Source organism: Tenrec ecaudatus, chromosome 13 (genome assembly GCF_050624435.1).
Source record: "Tenrec ecaudatus isolate mTenEca1 chromosome 13, mTenEca1.hap1, whole genome shotgun sequence".
In the NCBI taxonomy this organism is placed as follows: domain Eukaryota; kingdom Metazoa; phylum Chordata; class Mammalia; order Afrosoricida; family Tenrecidae; genus Tenrec; species Tenrec ecaudatus.
The window spans coordinates 19,582,011-19,604,429 of NC_134542.1; the positions used below are offsets into that span (position 1 = coordinate 19,582,011).

Below are 22,419 nucleotides of genomic sequence, written 5' to 3' on the forward strand. Positions count from 1 at the left end.
AGACAACACCCCACAACAGCTCGTCTTCTGGGCCCGTGAAGAAGCCAAAGCCTTCCAGAGCTTGGCCTAGTCTTTGGTCGCCCTCCATTAGAGGTGGAGTATACTGTGGGCTAAGCATTGGGCTGCTGCTAACTGCAAAGTTGGTGGTTCACACTCACCAGCCACTCCGTGGGAGAAAAACGAGGCTGTCTGTCCCCACGATTTATCCCCTGGGGAACCTAAGGAGCAGTCCTCCTCTGTCCTTGGGAGTCATTCTGAGTCAAAATTGATCTGATGGCAGTGGATTAACTGGTACTTAACTGATCCTGCGTTAGTCCTATCGTCCCTAAGCTAACTCAGATTCTCTTAGCCCTGCCAAGCCTATTTTAATGGTTAGATGCACAGGTTCTCGAGAGAGACGGTGTGGGCATGAGTGATCTCTGGAAATGACGTATGCTTTCTCAGCTCTGGTAGCCCTTCTGTCCAATGGGGGCAGTAGTCACACCTGCATCCTAAGGCCATTGTGAAGATCAAATGCCCAGAGAGCACTTTAACACCGCACCTGGCCTGTCCAACAACTAGGTACCTATCAGTGGCTGCTAGGGTCCTTGTTTCCTCCTCTCCCAACATTGCTACTGTGCTGGCTCCACCAACAGATGATCTTACTGTCCCAGTCTTCCATCTCCCTGGGCAATGTCCCTGTGCAGAGCAAGTGCAGCCGCTTGCTCTTCCTCAACAACATGTCCAAGAAGGAGACCATCGTCTTTGCCTGGGAGCTGGAGCCGCTAGACTTCGGGGAGGTGAGCATCCCCATGCCCACAGAATCAGAGCCCTCAGTCGAGACCCCGTGCCCCATCCTGTCTAATGACATACCATTTGCCCCACCCCATCTAGGCAATTTCACAATTTCCCCAAATCAGGAGCCCTAGGGGTGTATTAGTGATTATGTGTTGGGTTGCAAACCACAAGGTCAGTGGTTCCAAACCACCAGTGGCTCCATGAGAGAAAGATGGGATTTTCTACTCCTGTAAAGAGTTACAGGCTCAGAAACCCACAGGGGAAGTTCTACCCTGTGCTATCGGGCAGCACAGTCGGCATTGACACAGTGGCAGTGAGTCTGGTTCTGTTTTGTCCCCACCCCAATCAATAGGTGTCTGTGAGTCCCAGTGTGGGGGTGATCCCTCCTGAGGAGTCGGTCCCCTTCGTGGTGACCCTGAAGACCTCAGTACATGCCAGCTTCTACAGTGTGGACCTGGTGTGCAAGGTAAGGACCTATTCCTGGGCTTTCTGTACTAGAAGGTTGGGTGGGTTCTGGGATCTTCAAATCCCCACCCCAGAGACAGGCAGTGGCCAGCCACTGCAAGGGGTGGGGAGTGGGTGTCCATAGCACAGACCCAGGGCAAGACCTGACTTCGGGCCCTCCAGACCTCGGTCCTGTGTCTCCTTGTCCCGGGTCACAGGTGTACCGGCAGCAGCTCCTGAGGCAGCACCACAAGGAACTGCAGGAGTGGAAGGAAGAGAAGGGCCGGCAGGCAGTGGAGTTCACCATCACAGACAGGAAAGTGGAGGTGAGCAGGCCCAGGCCACCACAGATCTTCCTGACGAGCCTTCCCAGACAGGAGAGAGGAATGTGCCAGGTGGCATTGCATGCAAAACTCGCTCAGCCATCCTAAGGGACCAGTCTCAATTCATGAGTCTAAACATAACGTGCTCACAGCTGTCACATGAAAGGCTCTGGGTACAGAAGGCCCCCTGACATAGCCCGTATGGCATGAGTGCTCTGGTGGCATAGTGGGTTACGCGTTGGACTGCTAACCACAAGGTCAGCAGTTCGAAACCGCCAGCCACTCCTCGGGAGGAAGACAAGGATTTCTACTCCCACGAACAGTTACAGTCTGGGAAATCCATGGGGGCAGCTCCACCCTGCTCTATAGGGTTGCTATAAGTCTGCCTTGACTCGATGGCAGTGAGTTTGATTGGACAATATTCAACCACCTGGGACCCAGGGAGAGCAGGACAAAGCTCTCCCTCTGACAGAAGAGCATGGGGCAGTGGTTTGGGGGGCAAGTTCTAGAAGCAGCCTAGTTTGGGTTCCTGGCTTGGACAATTTCAAGCTCTGTGATCTTGGTCAAGCCATTTCATTTCACTTCTTTGTTCCTTGAGCTGTGAAACAGAGGCGCTATGATACCTGGGGTCGGTTGCAAGACAACCCCAAGCGGGGATATAGATGGAGCCTTGGCCATGGGCTTGCCGCTGACTCTCCAAGCCAGTGGCGGCTAACAAGGATTTATTGTAGCCTTCTCGCCACTTGTTTGTATGTTTAAAGGTTTCCCCATGACACAGGGTACAAATAAACCTTTGTCTCGAGCATACTTACAATGGGAACTTTGTAATAAGAACTATATTACAAAGTAGCGTAGTGAGGACAAATTGAGTTAACATTCCCACATGTAAAATGGGTAAAGTGGCTTGACCCCCAGGGAGCTTTTCTGAAACATGGGCTCTGTATATTGGAGTTGGAGGGAGCAATATAACCATGAGACCGTTTCCTCCTCCTTCCCTGAACATCTTCACTCTGATCATCTCTGAGATCACCACACCGAATCCTGCAAGGGGGCGGGGGGGGGGAGCGGCAGGACACTGCTCCCCTCAGAAGCTCTGGCTTAACCAGGAATGCAAGGTGTTCCTTTGGGGCATGGGAGCAAGGATTTCCACATGAAGGTGAATAATGGAAGATGTTTCCTCGACTCATCTCCCTGCAGAGCATCAGGCACCAGAACCAGTATCCCTAGGGCTGCCGCCAGTTGTTGGGTAGCGGCTCCTTGTTATTCCTTCTTTGGGGTAGCCAGATCATCCGTGTCTGCAGACAAAATGTCAAGGGCCACCTTCCAGTCCAATATAGCCCTTGGGGAAGGGTCTGGAGTGGGGTTATAATTGAAAGTGGGGCAGGATCAAGAGGACACAATAGGTTCAGGCATCTGCCTCACACTTAGGCAGCTATCACCCGCCCATACTGTGTCCTCCATGGGTCAGCAAGTTGGGTAGGAAGTGGGGGAGAGGGGCTGTCTCTTTGGGGGTGCTCGCCATCCTAAGCAGGGGATCTATCTGCTTCCACAGAGAAGAGTGTACTGCACAGCCTGTGCACCAGCGAGAAAGTACAAGGTGAGGCTAAGAGCCCCGGGATCACCTCCTTGTGGTCACTTGGAAGGGTCCTTGGTCACTCCCAGAGTGGTCCCCTAAAAGGGAGGGACAAGTGCAACAGTGGGGTGTAGCCAGCTCCCTATGTGATTCAAGAGGCCTGATTGAGGGAGAGGCTAGGTCAAGGTGACCTTGGGTGAGAGAATGCAGCCTCAAACCCTTGTCTTCCATGCCTCCCCTTCCCAAAGACACTGCCCCCCATCAAGATCCAGCAGCCGTTCACCCGGCCTGCCAGCTGGCACCTGCGGATCCCAAGGGAGGAGTCCTCTTGGCCGTGTCCCGAGCCGCCTGTGCCAGGCATGCTTAGGCTGAGCCTCACTGCCCGCACCCATGCCATTGACTCCTTCCTGGCCAACTTCTTCTCTGAGTTCCCCTGCCACTTCCTGCACAGGTAAACACCCAGGTTGGGGGAGGGGGCAGGATTCTCCTCTTTCCACTCCTTTTCACCCCGCCTGCACCACCCGTAACTAGGGCTACCCAGCCCCAGCCCTTGGGGAGGGGTTGGAGCAAGGGCACAGACAGTGGGACTCATCGGGCAGTGCTGGGCTCAGGATGTTTCATGAGATTCTCCCAAGGAGAGGCACAAAGAAGCTAGTGACCCCTGGGAAACCTCCTTAGCACCTTAGCGCCCCAGGGTGCCCTTTATTCATTTCCTTTCCAATTTGAAGCCTCTCTGGGGCCTGCACTTCCCTGAGCCTTGGGCATGGTTCCTCCTGCAGGACCATCACCTGTGGGTTAAGGCGGCCCCAAACTCATCCAGGTCCTCATGCCAAGGCAGCTACCGCCAGTGCTGTGCCCCTAACTCCAACAGGGTGGCTCCCTCAGAACACTCAAAATGCCCTGGCCCGCCCCTAGGGAACTGCTGACGAAGAAGCCCCCTGGGGAAGAATTCACTGAGGACAACTGGGTCTCTGTGTCCAAGCAGGAGAAGGTGCTTCTCATAGATTGCCTTACCATCATCATCAGGTAACCACACATCGCCCAGACCCTTGTCCAAACCCTCCCATCTCTCCGGTTCGAATCCTGGGTCTACCTGCAGCTCCTGAGGTCCAGCCTTCTTTTCCTGAGTAGCACTTCCTCAGAGGATCCCTCCCTTCACTGGTGACCCCAGGCCCCCTGGGGTGGTGCCCAGAGGGACCCTGAGGGTTGAGTCCTCAGTCTACCCCATCCATAGCCGATGAGTCTGGGCTTCACCATCTCCCCAGGGCTTTCGACCTTCATTCAGGTAATCCTGTCCTGACTCCCTCTCCACCACATAATGTTTACTTCCAAGTATCTACGGGAGCCAAAGACGCATTCCTCTGCAGAAGGGTGGGTGGGGCTTCTCCACCTAGCACCTGCTTGTGGACTGACACCTTAGGGAAGAGCTGCCCCTTGGGGAACCCTGAAGCCTTCCCAGTGTGTGTGTGGTAGTGGGGGAGGGGAAGCTTTGGGACTCTTTATTGTCTCCCTACCCCCCAGGGGTCTGTTAGAGGATAAGAACTTCCATGAGGCTGTGGACCAATGCCTGGTGGAGCAGGTGCCTTACTTCTGCCAGTTCTGGAGCGAGCAGTCGGCCAAGTTCATGGCCAAGAAGAGCAGCCTGCACTTAGTCCCGTTCCTGTCTCTACCTCCCGAAACCTGGGAGGAACAGAAAGGCAAGGAGCCTGAGGATTTCAAGCTAAGGCTGAGGAGGAAAGATCTCAGGGAGGCAGAGGAGCGCCAAGAGGAAGAGGAGGAGGAGCAAGAGGAGGAGGAAGAGGAGGAGGAGCAAGAGGAGGAGGAAGAGGAGGTGCAAGAGGAGGAGGAGCTGGCCAGAGAGGAGCTGGTGGAGGAACAGCTGGAGGTGAAGGAGGAGGAGGAGAAGCCCTGGATAGGGATGGAGCCCTCGCTGCATCCTGGGTCCCAGGAGTCCCTGCAGAGGCTGTGGCAGCAGCAGCTGAAGGCCATCATGAAGGAGGAGCAGGAGCAGGACGAGAAGGAGGCCGTCAGCCGGTGAGCGGCAGGGCCCAGGTCAGGGCTGGGGAAAGCCTAGCTGCACCAGGGCCCAGGACACACTAGGAAGCTGGGTGGGTGCCTGGGAGGCATGAATCACTTCCCAACTCAGTCTTCAGTGACCCCAGGTTGGCTGTTTAAGGCCTCGGTGAGGACGATTAAAGCCTGAGCTTTTAGGTTTGGTGAGGGTTCCCCCCACACCAGAAAGCCCACTGTCCACCATTGATCAGCAGTGCGGTTTAACCACTGTCCTAAGACTGTGCGGCCTCACAGCGACCCCATCTGGGGCGATAGCACTGCCCCTCTGGGTTTCTGAGACTGGTCATTTCCCTGGTGCAGCCAGCTTAATTTTTCTCACGCAGACGCTGGTGGGTTTGAACCCACAACCTTGTGGTCAGCAGCCCACTGCTTAACCTACTGCACCACTAGCAATCTCTAGTCAGGGTGGCCAGCATCTTTTAAATGGACTTCGACAGCCAGGAGAGAAATATGGGTGGCTTCTTGCTCCACCTCCCCCCAGGCCTGTTCTGTGGATACTTTCTGTTTTGGTTGGGATCCCTGCACCCCCCCACCCACCCACCCACTCCACCGCACCCCCCCCCCAGCAGTCCCTTTGGCCCCTTCAAGTCAGGCACTCTTTCCCCAGACCTGGACCAGGGATGCAGAGTAGGGTGGCCCGAGTCTGAACCTTGCCACTTCAGCCAGCAGCAAGCCACACTTTGAGTGTGTGAATTTAGAGCGAAGATGCCCGTGGCGGTGGGGAGTGGAGGGGAGGGTGAACCGAACTGAGCGTCCAAGTTAAAAGGCCCTGCCTGGCTCTGGGCCCCGCAGGCTCCCGGCCTTCACCAACCTGCAGGAGGTGCTGCTGGAGAATATCATCCAGAACATCCTGGTGGAAGCGAGCCGTGGGGAGGTGGTGCTCACCTCGCGACCTCGCGTCATCGCCCTGCCGCCCTTCGGCGTGACCAGGTGGGGGCGCCCGGGCCAGCGGCTCTTGGGGCAGCAAGGGGGCGGCGGCAGGCTCTAGCCACAACCGAGTCTTCACCCCTCCGCGGGGCTTCCTGTCTCCCAGGGCAACGACCCCAGACCCGCTGCCGAGGACCCCTTCGGCGGCGCAGCGGCAGCAAGCAGAGGACACCCGCCAGGCCCGTCGGCCCACCACCCTAGCCCCGCCGCCGCCCCCTCTTCCCAGCCCCTTCCAATAAAGCATCTAAGCTTTCTGCTTCGGCCTCCCTGACTTTATTTCCCAGCGCTGCTCAGACAGGGATGCGTCGTGGCGGGCGGGATGGCCCTCACGACCCTGCGGGCCTAGGGAACCCGAGATGCGCCTCCCAGATCCGTCCCGCAACTGGCAAGGCCCTCCGGGCTGGCGGCCGGGTGCGGACTCCGGCTGGTCAGTGGAGGGCGCTCGGGCGCGCGCTTGGCTAGTCTTGCCCCGTGGGCACGCACAGAGGGCCAGGCTGGCCTGCAGAGGAGGTGGTCGCGAGATGGGGCGGTGCCAGCCTGTTCTCTTGGTCCCTGCCAAGAGATCGGACAGGGGCGGGGAGGGGGCAGGCAACGGCGGAGGGCCTGGAGACCACCGCCCAATAGCAGGCCACTAACCCTGCAAGCGACTCCCAAGGTGTCCCCAGACCTGGGGTGCCCACCCCACCCCCAAACCTCCCTCCCGGGCAGCCTCTGTCCTCCGCTGCTCGGCTCCTCCCTGCCACCACCGCCACCGCCCCCGCAGGTAGATGGAAAAGCGACATCTGGTGTTGTTCCAGCGGAGCCCAGGTCTCAGGCCCCCCTCACACACCGCCCCCCTCCCGCCAAGGCCTCGGAGGAGGGGGGTGGGGGGGCTCCGCCTCCTCTGAGTCAATATTTGCCGAGAGCAAACGCGCGCCCCGACAGGTGTGAGTGAGCGAGAGCGTCCAGGGGCGGGAGCTGCGGGCCTTATAAGAGGGCGCTGAGCTGGGTCGCCGCACAAGCTCGGGGCGGGGACCCGGACTGGGCACGCAGCCCTGCTGGGCCGGGCCAGGTCGGGCCGGCCGAGGGAGCAGGGACGGAGGGAGGGACGGGCGCGCCCCTGGGCTGGCCCGCGCGGCCACCGACGTGTCACTGCCGACGCGTGCAGATGCGTGCCGGTGTGGATAGCGGCCGGAGGAGCGCCGGGCAACACCTGCGCTGGAGGACGCCGAGGACCAGGAGATCGCCCACGAGGGACCCCGGCGCGGCCCCGGGCCCTCCGCTCCCGCCCCGCGACGAGCCCCTCGCACAAACCGGACCTGAGCGTTTTGTTCGTTCGGCTCGCGTGAGGCAGGGGCGGCTTTTCAGCACCCGCCCGGGGCCACGCAGGCACCTGTTGTCGCCGCCGCTGCCGCCAGACAAGTCGCCCAGGCCCGGGCGCCGCTCCCCAAGGAGATCCGGCTCCCATCCGGCCCCACCCGGCTGCCGGGCCCTGGGCCTGGGCTGCCAGTCCTGTTCCGGGTAACCCAGGCCAGCAGGCTCCAATGGGCGGAGGGGTCGCGCTGTGGCTCTATCCCCTGCGACTTCGGTGGCCTTGGACAAGTCGTGGGCTCCTAGCAATTCCTCTGGGCTCCTGACCCTGAGAAGATGGACGCCTGGCTAGGGGCCCAGGGAAGCTGGTTGGTGTGGAAGCACTAGATGGGGGAAGGTGAGGGGAGTCAAGGAGCAAGATGGACCGAGTCTGTTTCTACAGACAGACAGGCAGACTCAATGGAGAAATACAGGGGAAACAGCTCTTGCCTGACAGGGCCCAGCAGTGCAAGACAGTCTGGAAGCCCCACAGCTCCACCCTCTCCTTAGGAGGAGTCCGGACCGGTCTCAGAGGCCCAGGTCATTAGCCACAACCCAAACTTGGGACAGACCACCGAGCCTTTCCAGTGACCCCAAGTGCTAGGTCTGAGGGGTGGGGGAGGACCCGGAGGACTCAGACTCCCAACCTCTTGCTTAGATTGCTGAGTGCCTGGCCTGTGCCTCCAGGTGTCCCCCCACCCTCTCTTCCCACCTTCCACCCTCCACCCTCTCCTCCCTGAGGGAGGACACAGGGAGTGGGGACTGCATCCCACACTCCTGCAGAGACACTCCCCACCTGCACTGAAGAGGGGAGCCAGAGCTAGGATTCAGTCCCTTCCTGCTCCTGGAGTCACTGGCTTGTCCCCTCCATCATCACCCACTCCACACTGAAACCCCTCACCCCTACCCGCAGGCCCGCAGGCTCAGCTGAATGCTTGGCTGAGAGAAAGGAGGGGGAGGAGTAGTGTTCTCAGGCCCGGTTGTCAGGGGAGGGTGCTGCAGCTGGGTCCTATGCGGAGGGGTGGGTGGAGCCTGGGTCCTCTGACCAGCTGAGTCTGAAGATGGGTGGTCTGTGGGTCAGGGGTCCTTTTCTCTGCTCCCCTCATCAAGAGGGGGTTAGGGGGAAGCTCCCTGGCTAGGATTCTAGACCCCAGGGCTACATAGTAAAGAGGTCTCCCACCACCGCTGCTGCCACCACCACCACCACAAGCCAAAAAGTGAAACCACTCAGTGGGCTGGGGTCTGCCCTGCTCACTGACAGCCCCAGTCCTCCCCCAGGAGCTGCACCCCCACCTCAAGGCCCGCATTTCCTGCCTGTAACCAGGGATCTGGCCCCATCCAGGCCCCTCCTTCCCTGCCTGGCTGGGGTGGAGTCTCCAGGCGCCTGGCAGGCCTGCAGGTGCGAGCTTGGAGGGGGGGGTGTTCAGCAGCTGGTGTACGAGGTACACCCCTCCCCCTCCTGCTCAAAGCCCGAGCCTGCTTCCTGTCATCCCTGTCAATGCCCTGGTGGGGGAGGGGACAGGTGGCTCTGGGACACCACCAGAGAGCAACAGAGATGGGGGAAGGAACAGAGGACTGATGGACAAACAGCTCAGTCTGGAGAGGTGGGAGAGACACTTAGGAGGTTTCAGGGAGGCTACAGGCCCCCAAACAGAGAGAGCAAGAGACACAGAGGGACTGAAGACCAGAGTGACACCAAAGAGGACACACACACACACACACACACACACAATGTGAGATAGGTGGAGGGATTGGAAGGTGTGGAGAGGGGTTGGGTACAGTTTGGGGTGGGGGGGCAACTACATGAAATCAGCCCCTATCCCACCCCACATCCAACCAGCTCCCTCCTGGCTGATTCCAACTCAAGGGGACACGTGTGTTGTGCAGAACAGAATTGTCCCATACGGTTTTCATGGCTAGGACCTTTCTGAAGTCAATCACCAGGCCTTTCTTCCAAGGTCCCTCAGATCATCAACCTTTGGATTAGTAGCCTGGCACGTAACTGTTTGTGCCACCGAGGGACCCCACCCACAAGAGGAGAAATAAGTGACTTCTATGTAGACTGGAAATGGGGACAGCCGGGGCTGCAGGGCGGGTGATTTGAGAGGGCCATCACACCCACCCACCCACCCCCTAAATTAAAGGGCACAATATGAGGAGGGGAGAAAGTAAGGCCTGGAGTTCCCATGGCCCTGGCCAGGCACTGGGGTCTGTGAGTAGGAAGGGCCTTGGATCTGAGCCATCCCTCCTCCTTTCTCTCTTGGTCACACTGCTAGCTGTGACACCACCTGCCCTGCCTCCCATTGGTCCCACCTGAGGACTTCCCTGGCTTGGCGGCTGCCCAAGGCCTGGTCTGGGTGGGGGCACAGGGAGCGGTGGGTGACACAGGTGGGGGCTCATACTCAGGTGCTAATCCCCATCCAACCACGGCAGTCCCCAGGCCTCATTGACCTTCTTGGAGATTAGTCCCCATGGTGACTGGGCCAACTCGCCCCTGGCTCTGGCAGGGCCAGGTTGGGGGAGGCAGAGGTTGGGGTGGGGTAAGGAGAGAAGCTTCTGGAGGCCTCACAGGACGCAGGGCTGGGAGTTCTCTCAGGATCACCAGTCAATTTAGTGTTCCCTATAGGAACAGAGGTTCCCAGATGGGGAGGGACTGGCCCAAGACCTCACCTAGGGCAGAAGGAACTCCAATAACCTCTGGTACTTCCTTGGGCTCCACTCCCAAGGCGCCTGGGCAAGAACAGAGGAAAGCAGGGCTCCCCCTCCCCTCCCTTGGCCCCCACAAAGCAAGATCTTGTGTCTTGCATGGGGAGAGGCAGGAAGGGGCCCTATTTTGACTTTGAGGCTGGCTTCCCAGGGCCAGGTGTGGGAAGGGAGTGCAGGGGCCCAATTTGATGTCTTGAAGACCTCCCCCTGCCCCACCAGGTCCAGACCTCCCCCCACTCCATAAAAGATGAGAGAGAAACATCCAACAAAGCCAAGTATAACCACAACCTCGGTAACTATGAATCCTCTTGTTTATTGTCTTCCCGCTGCAGCCTAGCTCTGTGCCTGACATGCATTTACATCTTCATGACTGACTGCTCTATCATCATAAGGAGCTTGGATGGCACAGTGGGTTACTATGGTTACTCGTGGTGGGCTTCTAACCACAGGGTCAGCAGTTCAAAGCCACCAGCTGCTCTGTGGGAGAATTATGGCACCTTCTACGCCTATAAAGCGTTTTAGTCTTGGAAACCCACAGGGGCGGCCCTTTAGGGTCCCTATGCGTCAGAACCCCCTCTATGGCAGTGAGTTTGGTTTGGGTTTGCCTCTATCATGACCGTCCTGGCCCCCACTTTACAGAGGGGAAACAGAGTCAAGTGCAAGTTTATCTGGCTCATAAGCAGGAACACTAAGATGTGAAGCCACACAGGTCAGTTCCAATGCCCACACTTTAACCCTTTGGTTTCTGCACCACAACGGGTGGGGGACAGGGTTGGGCTCCTCCAGGTGATCACGCATGACAGTGCATGTGCACAACACGCAGTGAGTCGCCTGACATAGAATTGTTGTTAAGGGCAGTCGAGTCAGCTCTGATGGACTCATAATGACCCCAGAGAGAAGGGAGCGCATCACTGCCTGACCCTGCGCCATGCCGCCCTCAGGGTGGCTAATAGGTTGCACCCATTGATGCAGCCAGCATGGAATATTATCGACGATAACTTGGGCCGATCATAAATGGCCACACGCCTGCCCTGACATAGTGTGGCTGTTAGTGTGCCGTGGAGCAACCCTAGGACGAGCCTGCTCACGTGGGACATGTGGGCTTGCACCTGTGCGGATGCTGGATGGATGGCTGTCTCCATCTCACCTGGAGTGATGAAGAGGAAGATGAATGCGAGGCCCCTGGTTCACTGGCTGGATGAGTGGGCAGTGGGGAAAGCTGCCTCCCAGCCCCTTGGATGGGGGCCAGCTTTCCATCTCCACTAGGGGGTGGGGCCATGGGAGAGGGATTTTGTTTATGGTGAGAGGACAATGCACCTGCATGGTGAGGGGGGGTAGGGGCCCCCAGGATCCATCTCTTTGGACCCAGCTGATGTACCCTGACAACCAGCCCTGAGTGGGTCTCTGCACTTTCCTTATCTCTGTCTCCCAGGAGACCGGACGTGCACAGCCTCAGGGAAGGTGCTCTGTCCCCAGCTTCAACCTCCAGACCTGGGTGGGGGTGGAGTACAGAGGAGCAGCCCTGGGAAGGAGGGGCAGATGATGGCCCAGGGTTGAGAGCTGAGAGGACAGTGGGGGAGGGCAACAGGCTCTCCATTTGCATCTTCAGTCTCCAAAGCCCTGAGTGATTTCCCAGTGAAATGAGGGGCGAGGTGGGGCTAACTCGGGTAGAGACCGTTGGTCCTCGGAGCTGTCCACTACTGCTTACAAGTACAGCTAACTGGGACTCCATAGGAGGGAGCCTGTGTGTGTGTGTGGGGGGAGGTGTTTATCAGGGCCTTCACAGAGGATAGAGACCAGGGGGCTGAGGATTGAGCTTGAGGGCTTCTTGATGGGGATCAATATGCCCCCATGTGGGGGCTCTGAAGGCTTCACTGAGGGCACTCAGGATTGAGCCTGGGGCTCCGCTGTGGGACCTGACGGGAGCTCTCTGCGCTGGCAGGCTAGGGAAATGGGTGAGCGGGGACCCCCAGGATTTCCCGGGGTGGGGTCAAAGATCCATCTATGAGATGGAGGGTGGAGGGGTCTGCCTTAGGTGGGCTTTAGGAGAGTAATGAGAACGCTGTGTGGTTCCCAGGTCTCTTTGAGGTGCAGATCTGGGCATCCTGGGGGGGGGGGGAGTGTTTGTCTCCCTAACTCCCTCCTCTGTTCTCAAGGCTGAGCTGTGGGTGTGGAGGGGGCAGGGGTGAGGGTGCTGAGCTGGCAAACAAAGCCACCTGTGCATCCATCCTTCAGGAAGCTGTGTGAACCACGGATCCAGCAAAGCAAACAGCAGCAGCTGCTGGGAGTGGGAGTGGGCTCAGAGGGGGTTGGGAGACTGGGGGTCGGTGCTAGGTCAGCCAGAGGCCAGGTGGGGAGTGGGGGAGAAGGGGCCCAGGTTCATGGTAAGGTACTGAGCGTAAGAGCCATTGAGTCTCACCCCAGCACACCAGCCAGCCCTCACCCCATCCCCAGCCTTCCTGACTTCTTTCCTCCTCAGCCAGGGACCTGTCCAAAGCCAGAAAGGTCCTTTCTTCTCTGAGAAAGCAGGTTTTGGGGCTAGAGGGCCCCTGGGCAGGGTGGTTGAGCATGCCCACTCCTGAGAGGGGGGGGCAGACCGCTGCGACGGTAGACCCATGAACTACACAGCACGGGGGTGCGCAGTAGCGCCTACAGGGGTAGAGCCTACACTAGAGCCTACAGGTCTTCCCCTGGGGACACTGAGGCGCTCGAGGAGGTGAGAAGTTGGCCAGTGCCCACAGCTACTTAATGTCAAGCTAAGATCAGCGCTGCCAGCCGCCTCCCATCTCAGGCAGGGCCAGTTCCTCTCATTATCTAACCTGGAGCTCAGTCGCTCACCCCTAAAAACCACACACACTGCTGCGGAATCCAGTCCTCTAACCAACAGCTGCGCTAGAAAGGACCCATGGCACCCCCAGGCCCCAGCCTGGAGGCAAATAGAGCGTCCAGCCGCAGACAGACACCCTCGCGTGCCCTGTGGACCAGCACACCGCGCCGCGTCACGCGCCAGCATGACCTCAGCCTCCCACCCCGGCTCCCTCTCCCCGCCCCGCCCCGCCCCGCCCCGCCGCTCCCGGTTTCCGGCCAGAGCGGCTCTCCCCCGCCTCCTGGTGGCTAGATCCGGGATAACTGGAGCGGCCGGAGATCCCACTCCTCAGTCTCCCCCCCTCCGTGCCCCCCCCCCCCCGCCTTCTTGTGACCCTGTCTCAGACCGGACCTCATAGGTGAAACTGAGGCCACAGAAGGCCCAGGACCCCAGGGTGCTAGGGCTGGCTCTTATTCTGTAATTTGGACACTTGCTTTGTGAGTGATGGGGGAAATTAAACCTTATTGTTCAATCCCGCCCCACTCCCATAGGACCCTGCTGTGATGCAAACCCTCCTGCCCACAGCTCTCCCCACGCCCCACAGTCAGTTCCAAGAGTTGTGATGCTAACCCTCACCTGCGGAGACACACAGTTCCTTACCGTGAAGGGGAGGCCCACGGACAGGACGGGTGGGGGGTGGGCAGGGCTCTGGCGGAGCTCAGGCTGCTACGCTTGCTTTGAAAGGCGGGGTGTTGGTCTCAAAAAACTCACTACTATGGATCAACGCCTGGCCTCATAGCGACCCTATAGGACACTGGAACTGCCCCTGTGAGTTTCCAAGACTGTCACTCTTAATGGGAATAGAAAGCCCGGTCTTTCCCTCCGGATCGGCTGGTGGTTTCGAACTGCTGACTTTTAGGTTAGCAGCCCAATGTGTAAGCGCTCCGCCCCAAGGCTCCAGGGGAGGAAGAGCAATCCATCACACACACACACACACACACACACACACACACACACACACACACACACACACACACACACCGCCATCAGAGAATTTTCTCTACAGTCGCCTTCCCTCTGGACAGTGGACCTACACTTGACCACTGTGTGGTTCGTTGAGCGCCTGCTACATGGCCAGCCCTGCTCTTGCTTTGAGGACAGCAGCCGAGGACACAACCGACGCAGCCCTGGCCCTTGAATGTCGGGTCCCCTGTACTAAGGAGGCACCCGCACTAAGTGGAGGCCACTCTTCTGGGCGACGTGACAGTGGAGGGACGGGAGGCGCTGGGCAGGGGACTCTCCGCTCGCCCTTCTTTACTCTTTGTCCCGAGGATCCGGCCACAGAGGGTCCTTTCTTGTGGTAACCGTGAGTTCGTGAGTTCGTTTCTCAGCCCGGGGCTGCTCCGCGGTGCGGCGGGGCAGGGGCGGGAGCCCGGGGCAGGGAGGGAGCAGTGACCAGGATTTGCCGCAAGGCGGCGCGGGGCGCCAGCAACGTTGGGGCTCTGGGCTGCAAAACGCTCGGTAATCATCATCACCAAGCTCCCTAGGAGAGTTGGGAAGGTCCTTGCGCCTTAAGGCAGCCTGATCTGGCCTGCTCCAAGGCCCTCAACGAGTTCGGGAGATTTGGGGCCCCACCCCGACGACGCCCTCCAGAGCGCTGGCAGCAGATCCTCCAGCACTCGCAGGCCAGGACCTTTGCTCCGCGCGTCCTCTGGACGCGGGCTCTCCCTATCCTCACACGATGAGCCTGTGTCCCAGACGCCGGGGACAGGACCTAGAGGGCCCTCGACGTGAGTGAATTGCACTTGGTGAATGAAGGCAGCAGGCTCTTATACAAAGGAGCAGAGCTGCCACCTGGGAAGAGGTGGAGTTGAAGTGCATGGGAGCCAGGAGCAGCGGCCTCCTCGGACCCCAGGGTGGAGCCCGGAAGGCCCGGAGGGGGTGCGTGCCACGGAGTCGGCCCAGAGCAAAGTACAGTCAGCCCTGTGGGCGGAGCCTCCTCACTTTCCTTTGTGATCCCTGCAGTGGGGGTGGGGGTGGGGGTGGGGCTGCGCCGGCTGCTCCAGGCATCGGACTCAGTCAGTTCAGCCCCGGCTGGTCAGTGAGGGGGCTCAGGCGAGTTCTGGGTTTAAAGCCCCGGTGCCTATCCGGCGCGCACCCTTCCTTAGGCGGTGGGAGCCGCGCTCCTTGCCTTGGACTCCGGCTGCCACCCGGGGAGAGCCGCCCGCGCCCTGGCCTGGGCCTGGGCGTCCATCCCCTCTGCTCACAGCGGCATGGGCCCCACGCCCGCCTGCCTCACGTTCTGGGACGGCGAGGATTTTCAGGGTCTCTGCTGCCAGCTGCTGAGCGACGGTGCCAGCGACGGCCTGAGCTGGATGTGTTCTGTCAAGGTGGAAGGCAGCGTGCTGGTCTGGCGAGCTGGGCTGCACGAAGGGGCAGGGGAAGCGATCACTCAGTTCCTCGGACAAAAGTTGGGGGCCTGGGTCCTCGGCCTTCCTGCCCTCGGCCCGTGTCCTCAGCCTTAAACCCTGAGAAAGACCCGGCCATGGGGCAAACCCCATGGTCTAAGGCTCTCTGGGGCCCGTTCTGCGAAGCGTGCAAAACCCAAGGGATCAAAATCCACAGCCCAGCCGTCGAGTCGATTCCGACGCACAGCGATGCGATAGAAAGGGTAGAACTGGCCCCTGTGAGCTTTTGAGATGGTAATTCTTTAGAGGGGCAAAAAGCCCCTTCTTTTTCCCCCCGAAGATCAAAGATCGGCTGGTGACATCTGACTCCTGACCTTTTGGACAGCCGTCCAAAGCCTAACCACTGTACCTCCAGGGCTCAAAAGGGGTGTACGCCTCCAGCAGAGCTCCACTGGGTTCACCCCAGGGTGGGGTTCTGAGTAGGCACGCCATTCCCTAAAGCTTTTCTCTGAGCACTATACCAGCCAGGAGGGGGGGGTGTGTGTAACAAAAGCTAACCCCCTCAGACTGGCCCATCCCCCAGGCTTGTAGAGGCCCCTTTGGGTTCCAGGAGAGCCTGTCCGCATAGCCCCCACGCCCCGCCACTACAAGTAGGGAACCCCAAAAGTCTGCCGCAGAGTCCTTAAAGGGCTTCTTTGTTTGCACTTCGGACCTGAGAATTGCTTCCAACTTAAAGCAGGGATTGGAAACCGGGCCCTGGGCCTCCCGAGAGCAGTGGGCTCCTGTCTTGGCTACCTGGTGGGCGTGGTAAAGGGAAGGGCCCAGTTTCTGGGCCTTTTCAATCGCAGCGAGCAAGGGGGAGGGGAGATGGAGCTGAGGCAGGTGCCTCCAGTTCCTCTTCTCCTTCCCCAGCTGGGTGGGTTTTGAGTACCCCGACTTCCAAGGACAGCAGTTCATCCTGGAGAAGGGCGACTGTCCCCGCTGAGATCCCATAGCGGCCTCCACAGTGACCTGCTGCTGTCTTCAGGCCGGTTCTCTGTGCGGTGAGCGCTGCGCGCGTCGGCTCCCCTTTCTTGGTTGCTCCCTAGCTCCCAGCCCAGTTCTCGCCGCGGCGCGCGGAGGTGTGCGCGCAGCTTGTAGACTGGTGGGAGAGGCGCCACACTCACAGCTAGCGCGGACACGAGAGGTTGGGAAGGATGATGGGAGTCGGCCAGCGGTCCCGAATCAGCACCGCGGACAGCGCTAAGGCCAGTCCTGCTGTCAGAGGCGCGGACTCCGCCTCGCAGGCTTCCTCACTGTATCCTGGGAAGCCCAGGTGGCTGCTGTTAGCCCATAGACAGGTGTGAATCCCGGACTCAGAGGGGTAAAGTGACTTGCCCAGAGACGCAAGGGCTAACAGGAAGATGAAACTAGAACTCAACTCAGACCATCAGACCAAAGGTGGAGAGAGAGAGAAGAGAGAGAGAGAGAGAGAGAGAGAGAGAGAGAGAGAGAGAGAGAGAGAGAGAGAGAGAGAGAGAGAGAGAGAGAGAGAGAATTTGATACAATATGAGAGTGAAACTAGAATCACACCAGGGATCAAGGTTCAAAGTGTGTGTGTGTGTGTGTGTGTGTGTGTGTGTGAGAGAGAGAGAGAGAGAGAGAGAGAGAATGCAGTTGATACACAGGAGAGGTGGGCAGCACTTCCCAGATGGGTACAGTGGTAAGGTGAGGTCTTGGAATGAAAGGTGAAGGTGGAGGCAGGGAGCAGGCGCCCACCCAGCCAGCCTTGCAGAGGGAAGGACCTGGAGGTGGGAAAATCAAACAAGACCTGATGCAGACAGCCTGGCTGGCCCGTATGTTGTAATCCTGCCATCTGGCCCCCTTAGCTGGACCCAGTCCTGTTGGCCATGCAGGGGACCTGTTGTGTTAATGGGTCAGATTCTCTCAGGAGCTCTTATTCCCTCCTGCAAAACAGAAGTCCTCTGCTCCAGACCTGGAAGAGCCTCTAGAACGCCCTCCACCCTTAGACTCCATCATAGCCCAAATCTCCTGCAGGGGCTGGGCGAGGGGCCTCTGAGCATTCAGTTTGCCAGGGAGCTAGTAGAATGAGCTCAAAAAGTATTGGTGGGGATCCAAGCAGGGCTGCTCAGCTTCTCTTGGGCAGCAGGCTGGAGCGAGTGAGGCTGAGGATAAAGCCATTAGCACCTCCTGGCTCCTGACCCCTCCCACTTTCCTGTGCTTCAGAGCCACAGGGACAGACAGACAGACAGCCTGTCTTGTTTGTGGGACCTTGTTGGTGGGAAAGAACTTCCAGGGCTGCAGGTTTGAACTCAGGAATGACTGCCCATCCCTGTCTGCCATGAGCTGCGCCAGCAAGGACATGGGAGCCATCAAAGTCCCTACTGGAGTGTGAGTCCAGCTGGAGGAGGGATATGGGGGAAAGAGCAGGGTGGCAATGGGGACCAGGGAGGAGGGGGTGATAAAGGGGGTGGGTGGAAGTCTTAGGAGAGACATGGGGGCTTGGAGGCAGGGTGGGGGGCGAAACGGGTTGGTTAGGAGAGTGGGGCAGAGGAGGAAGGGCTTGGGAACATGAAGGAAGACAGGAGACCAGTCAAAGCAGGTGACAGGAAAGCTGTGAGCAGGAGGCAAAACAGAGAGACATCCACACTCAGAAAGCAATGGTGTGGCCAGACATAGGGTGGGACAGAGGAAGACCAGGAAGTATGGATCTAAATGGAGGTGGGGAGATGCCAGGGGAGAACAGGACCCACTCCCTACCCCTGTGCTGTCACACCTAGGTGGGTGGCTTACCAGTACCCAGGTTATAGCGGGGTGGGGGTGGAGGGTGAGGGCTACCAGTATTTCTTGGAGCAGATGGGCACGGAGGGGAGTTCCGGGCCTACAGCAAGTTTTGCACCCAGGCCCACACCAGACAGCTGCAGTCCATTAGAAGAATCCAGCACTAGGCTCTTTGACCCCAAACACCTCTGCTGAATACACAATAAAGCCTCTCCAATCTGCCTGCCTCTCCTGCCTCTTTCTTGGCACCCTGCTTTGTGGTCTCAGGCCTCCTCCCTGCCAATGCTGCCTTCCCCTGGGGCTCCAGGACCCTAGACTGGTGCAGGAACGCCTTAGGTTGTACATGGGCAAAGGTGAGCAGCCTCTGATGAGGCTGAGAGAACTACTGGTAAGAATCCTGGCACCCTGGTAAAGACAGCCAATCTCACACCTCTCCCGGGTAAGGTCCATCAACTTGGGTCAGGAAAACAACTAGCCCAGATGGCAATTTTGCCATCCTCCAGGTGGGGTGAACACAGTCCTGAAGGCAAGAGTTTCAAGTTCTACATATTCTCTGGGCGAGGGACTGGTATGCATGATGGAACCCCTTCACCCTATGTAGAAACTGCTGGAGTTCCCCTCTAACCGCTAGATGATTTCCAGCCTTCATCTTCCTCTGGTTCCCCACCCCGTGGGTCAGGGGAAGCCTATGTCTTTTCCCTCTCATCTCAGGTCACAGGCTCTCAGCCTGGACCCAGGAACAAGGTGGAGGAGAGAAGCAAACAGGAGGTCCCAGGGCCCTCTGGTGGGGAGGCTCCCTCCCACCTCACCTGAATAACAGCCCTTTACAAGGCATTGAGCTCCTGCTTGAGTTTACCTAACAGTGGTGGAATCATTTGGAAAAAAAGATATCAATCATGGCTGTACAACAAGAAGAGTATAATCAGTGGCCCTGAGTTATACATGTAAAAGCTGTTGAACTGGAGAATGTTTTGTTGTATATCTTTTTGCTACAATTAAAATAATAATGATAACAACACTAATAACATGAGTAAAAGATGTTCTAGAATTCATTGTGGCAATGATTGTACAACTCTTCTTGGTTTGCTTGAACTATTGAATGGTATTATATGTGGATGCAGTGCCAACAAAATTGTTCTGTAAGTTCAAAAAATTATGCAAAAATAAATAAGTAAAATAAAATAAAATGAATTTTTGTACCCCCAAACTCAACTAATCCAAACAATTCTCTCTCATCTCTTCCGGTCCCTCCCCGCTTGTCAGAAGGCTTGTGAGCTAGAGGAGGCCACCTTGGGCCATTCACAGGGAGCCTGGGTTCTGGGCCAGGTGGGGCTGATTGGAAGCAGCCATCGGAGTCCCTGCCATCACTGTGATTTCTTCTCTGTCTTCTTTTTGGCCCAGTGAGTGACACCCCCGCCCACTAAGGAAGAGCCCCACCCAGATCTTTTGGACTTTGTCATCCCATCTTCCAGAGGTACTTGCTTTTTCAAGGGTTTCCTCCCCACCCTGTAGAGCTATCAATGGAAAGTGGTGACCCCATCACTACCCCCGCCAAGGGGAAGCAGGGCGGTCTCCAGAGCCCCAAACACATAGCAGCCTTGAGCTCCAATCCCCTGACCACTAAACATGGTGATTCATTCCTTGCAAGACTCCATGAGAAATTCCCAAAAATGCTTGCTGCTGGGCATGAAAAAGCACAAAGGCAGCATCTTGCTTTCTTGCCTCCCTCTGTGGGTATCAGGATTGTTTGGCAGTTTAGGAATTCTGCTTTATACCTGGATGGACCCTGTAGCTCCTGTAACACCCCTATTGCATTTGACCCCTCTAGCACTCCATTCTCCATCTCATCAATGAAGAAACTGAGAAGAAAATTTTTTTTTTAACCAGATTACTCACTTGGTTGATGATAAAGCCAGGACTCAAACCCTGGGCTCCTGACCCCTCAATCCAAGCCCAGTGGAGGCTGAAAGCTCCTGGCTACAGCAGAGCCCCAAATCTCTGTGGTCCCCAAGGAGCCTGAATGGTTTCAGGCTCTTCCCTACCCTCCTGAGGGGGTGGTAATAATAACAAGGTTGTGGTTAGGTGCCTTTGAGTCAGTTCAGACTCACAGTGATGCAACAGGCATAGAACAATGTTTACAGTACCTAGTCCTATACCATCTGCACAATCATTGAGGCCCATTGTTTGAGGCCAGCGTCCCAGCCACTTGTCAATCCTTCTCATTGAGGGCCTTCCTTTTTTGCCTCTGGCCTTCTACTTTATCAAGCATGATGTCCTTCTCCAAGAACTGGCCCCTTTTATACCATGCCCTAAGCACGTGAGACAAAGTTCGACTATCCTCATTTCTCAGAAGCAACCTGGCTGTACTTCTTCCAAGACAGATCTGTCTATTCTTCCGGCAGTCCATGGTATATTTAATACTCATCACCAAGGCTATAATTCAAACCCATCAGTTCTTCTTTGGGCTCCCTTAAACCCAACGTTTGCGAGCACAGGAGGCAATGAAAACTGTCACAGCTTGGGCGAGGCACACCAAGATCCTCCAAGTGCTCTCTTTGCTTTTGAACACTTGAAAGAGGTCATTTGCAGCAGATTTTCCCAGTGCAATTTATCTTTTTAATTTCTGGACCGCTGCTTCCGGGGCATTGATTGTGGACCCAGGTAAATGAAATCCTTTACAACTTTGATCCTTTTTTTGTTGATCATGATGTTGCTTATCGGTCCAGTTTGGGTTTTTTTCCCCCTCTATGTTGAGGTGTGATCCATAGTGAAGGTTGTAGCCTTCTATCTTCAATACTAAGTACTCCCAGTCCTCTTCACTTGCAGCAAGCAAAGTTATGCTCTCTGCACAGCACAGGTGCTTAATGAGTCATCCTCTGACCCTAGTGCTGTCTTCGTCATATGGTTCAGTTTCTCCTATTGTTTGTTTAGCAGGGAGTGAATAAGGAGGACGAAAGAATACAATCCTGGCATGCACCTTTCCTAATTTTAAACCATGAAGTTCAAATGACTGCCCCTTGGTTTATGTATAGGTTCCTCGTAAGCACAATGAAATGTTCTGGAATCTCCATTCTTCATAATGGCGTCCATAGTTTGTTCTGGTCCACACAGTCGAAGGCCTTTGCACAGTCACTGAAATGCACGTCAACATCTTTCTGGTGTTCTCTGCCTTTAGCCAAGATCCATCTGATCAGCAATGATATTCTTCTTCTGAATCTAGTGGCTTATGAGTTGGGCTGCTAACCACAAGATCAGCAGTTCAAATCCACCAGCCACTCCTTGGGAGGACGAGGAGGCTTTCTGTTCCCATAAGGATTCACAGCCTCAGCAACTCTCTTGAGATGATTGAACTATTGAATTGTATGATTTGTGAATTATATGGAAATAAAACTTTAATTAAAAGAAATATTTATAGCCTTAGGCTAAGTCACTCTTCTACTCTGTCCTACAGGTCATGTTGAGAATCAGTTCAATGGCAGTTGCTCTTTGTCCATTTGTTTTGTCTCAATATTGCTTGAATTTTTTTGTTCAATAAAATTGTATTTTCATCCAGTATTAATGCTATTGCTCAATAATTTCAATACCCTGTTGGATCATCTGTCTTTGGAATAGACTCATACATGGATCTCTTCCAGTCTGCTGACCATGTCCCTGCCTCCCACATTTTTAGTATAGCCACTGATGGTTTCCAGCATTGCATCCTATTGCTGAATCATTGCAATTGGTGTTCTTCAATTCCTGGGGCATTCTTTTTTCCCAGTGCCTTCAGGGCAACATGGTGTCGGTTCTTGACCATCCTGAAATGCTTGGTACTGTATTCCTTTTGTATTCCTTGGTACTCTGTAGTCCTTTTGCTTTTGATGTATACTGTTTCATTCAGTATTTTACCCATAGAATCCTTCAGTATTGCAACTCTAGGCTTGAATTTTTTTCTCTCTAGTTCGTTCATCTTGAGAAGTGTTCCCCCTTTTCGTTTTCTAACTCTTGGTCTCTGCACATTACATTATAATACTTTACAGTACACTGGGATATTTAACACATGTATAGAGCCTGTTCTGAGTATTCTACCTGCGTTGTCTTATGCAAACCTCATAATCTGCTATGGTATTTGTACTATGAGCCCCATAGTCTGATCCCCATACACAGATGAGAACACTGAGGTTAGGTAACTTCCCTCAAAGTATTACAACTTGGAAAAAGGAAGCCAGAACCCAGACAAACTGACTTCAGCCTATCTCCCACTGCTGTCTTTGGGGACCAGGCAGAGGATAA

The 22,419-nt window shown here is 56.5% G+C and overlaps 1 protein-coding gene across 1 annotated transcript in view; it reads left to right on the forward strand.

Annotated features, from left to right (window-relative positions):
• The window catches only part of CFAP65 (cilia and flagella associated protein 65), a 32,026-nt gene extending 25,670 nt beyond the window's left edge, over positions 1–6,356 (forward strand). Inside the window, exons 24-32 of the mRNA XM_075530215.1 lie at positions 636–779; positions 1,130–1,243; positions 1,440–1,547; positions 3,097–3,141; positions 3,366–3,568; positions 4,033–4,143; positions 4,639–5,151; positions 5,983–6,120; positions 6,224–6,356. Coding sequence (XP_075386330.1) covers positions 636–779; positions 1,130–1,243; positions 1,440–1,547; positions 3,097–3,141; positions 3,366–3,568; positions 4,033–4,143; positions 4,639–5,151; positions 5,983–6,120; positions 6,224–6,356 — 1,509 coding nt within the window. The remainder of the gene's footprint in view (positions 1–635; positions 780–1,129; positions 1,244–1,439; positions 1,548–3,096; positions 3,142–3,365; positions 3,569–4,032; positions 4,144–4,638; positions 5,152–5,982; positions 6,121–6,223) is intronic.
• The last annotated feature ends 16,063 nt before the right edge of the window (positions 6,357–22,419 follow it).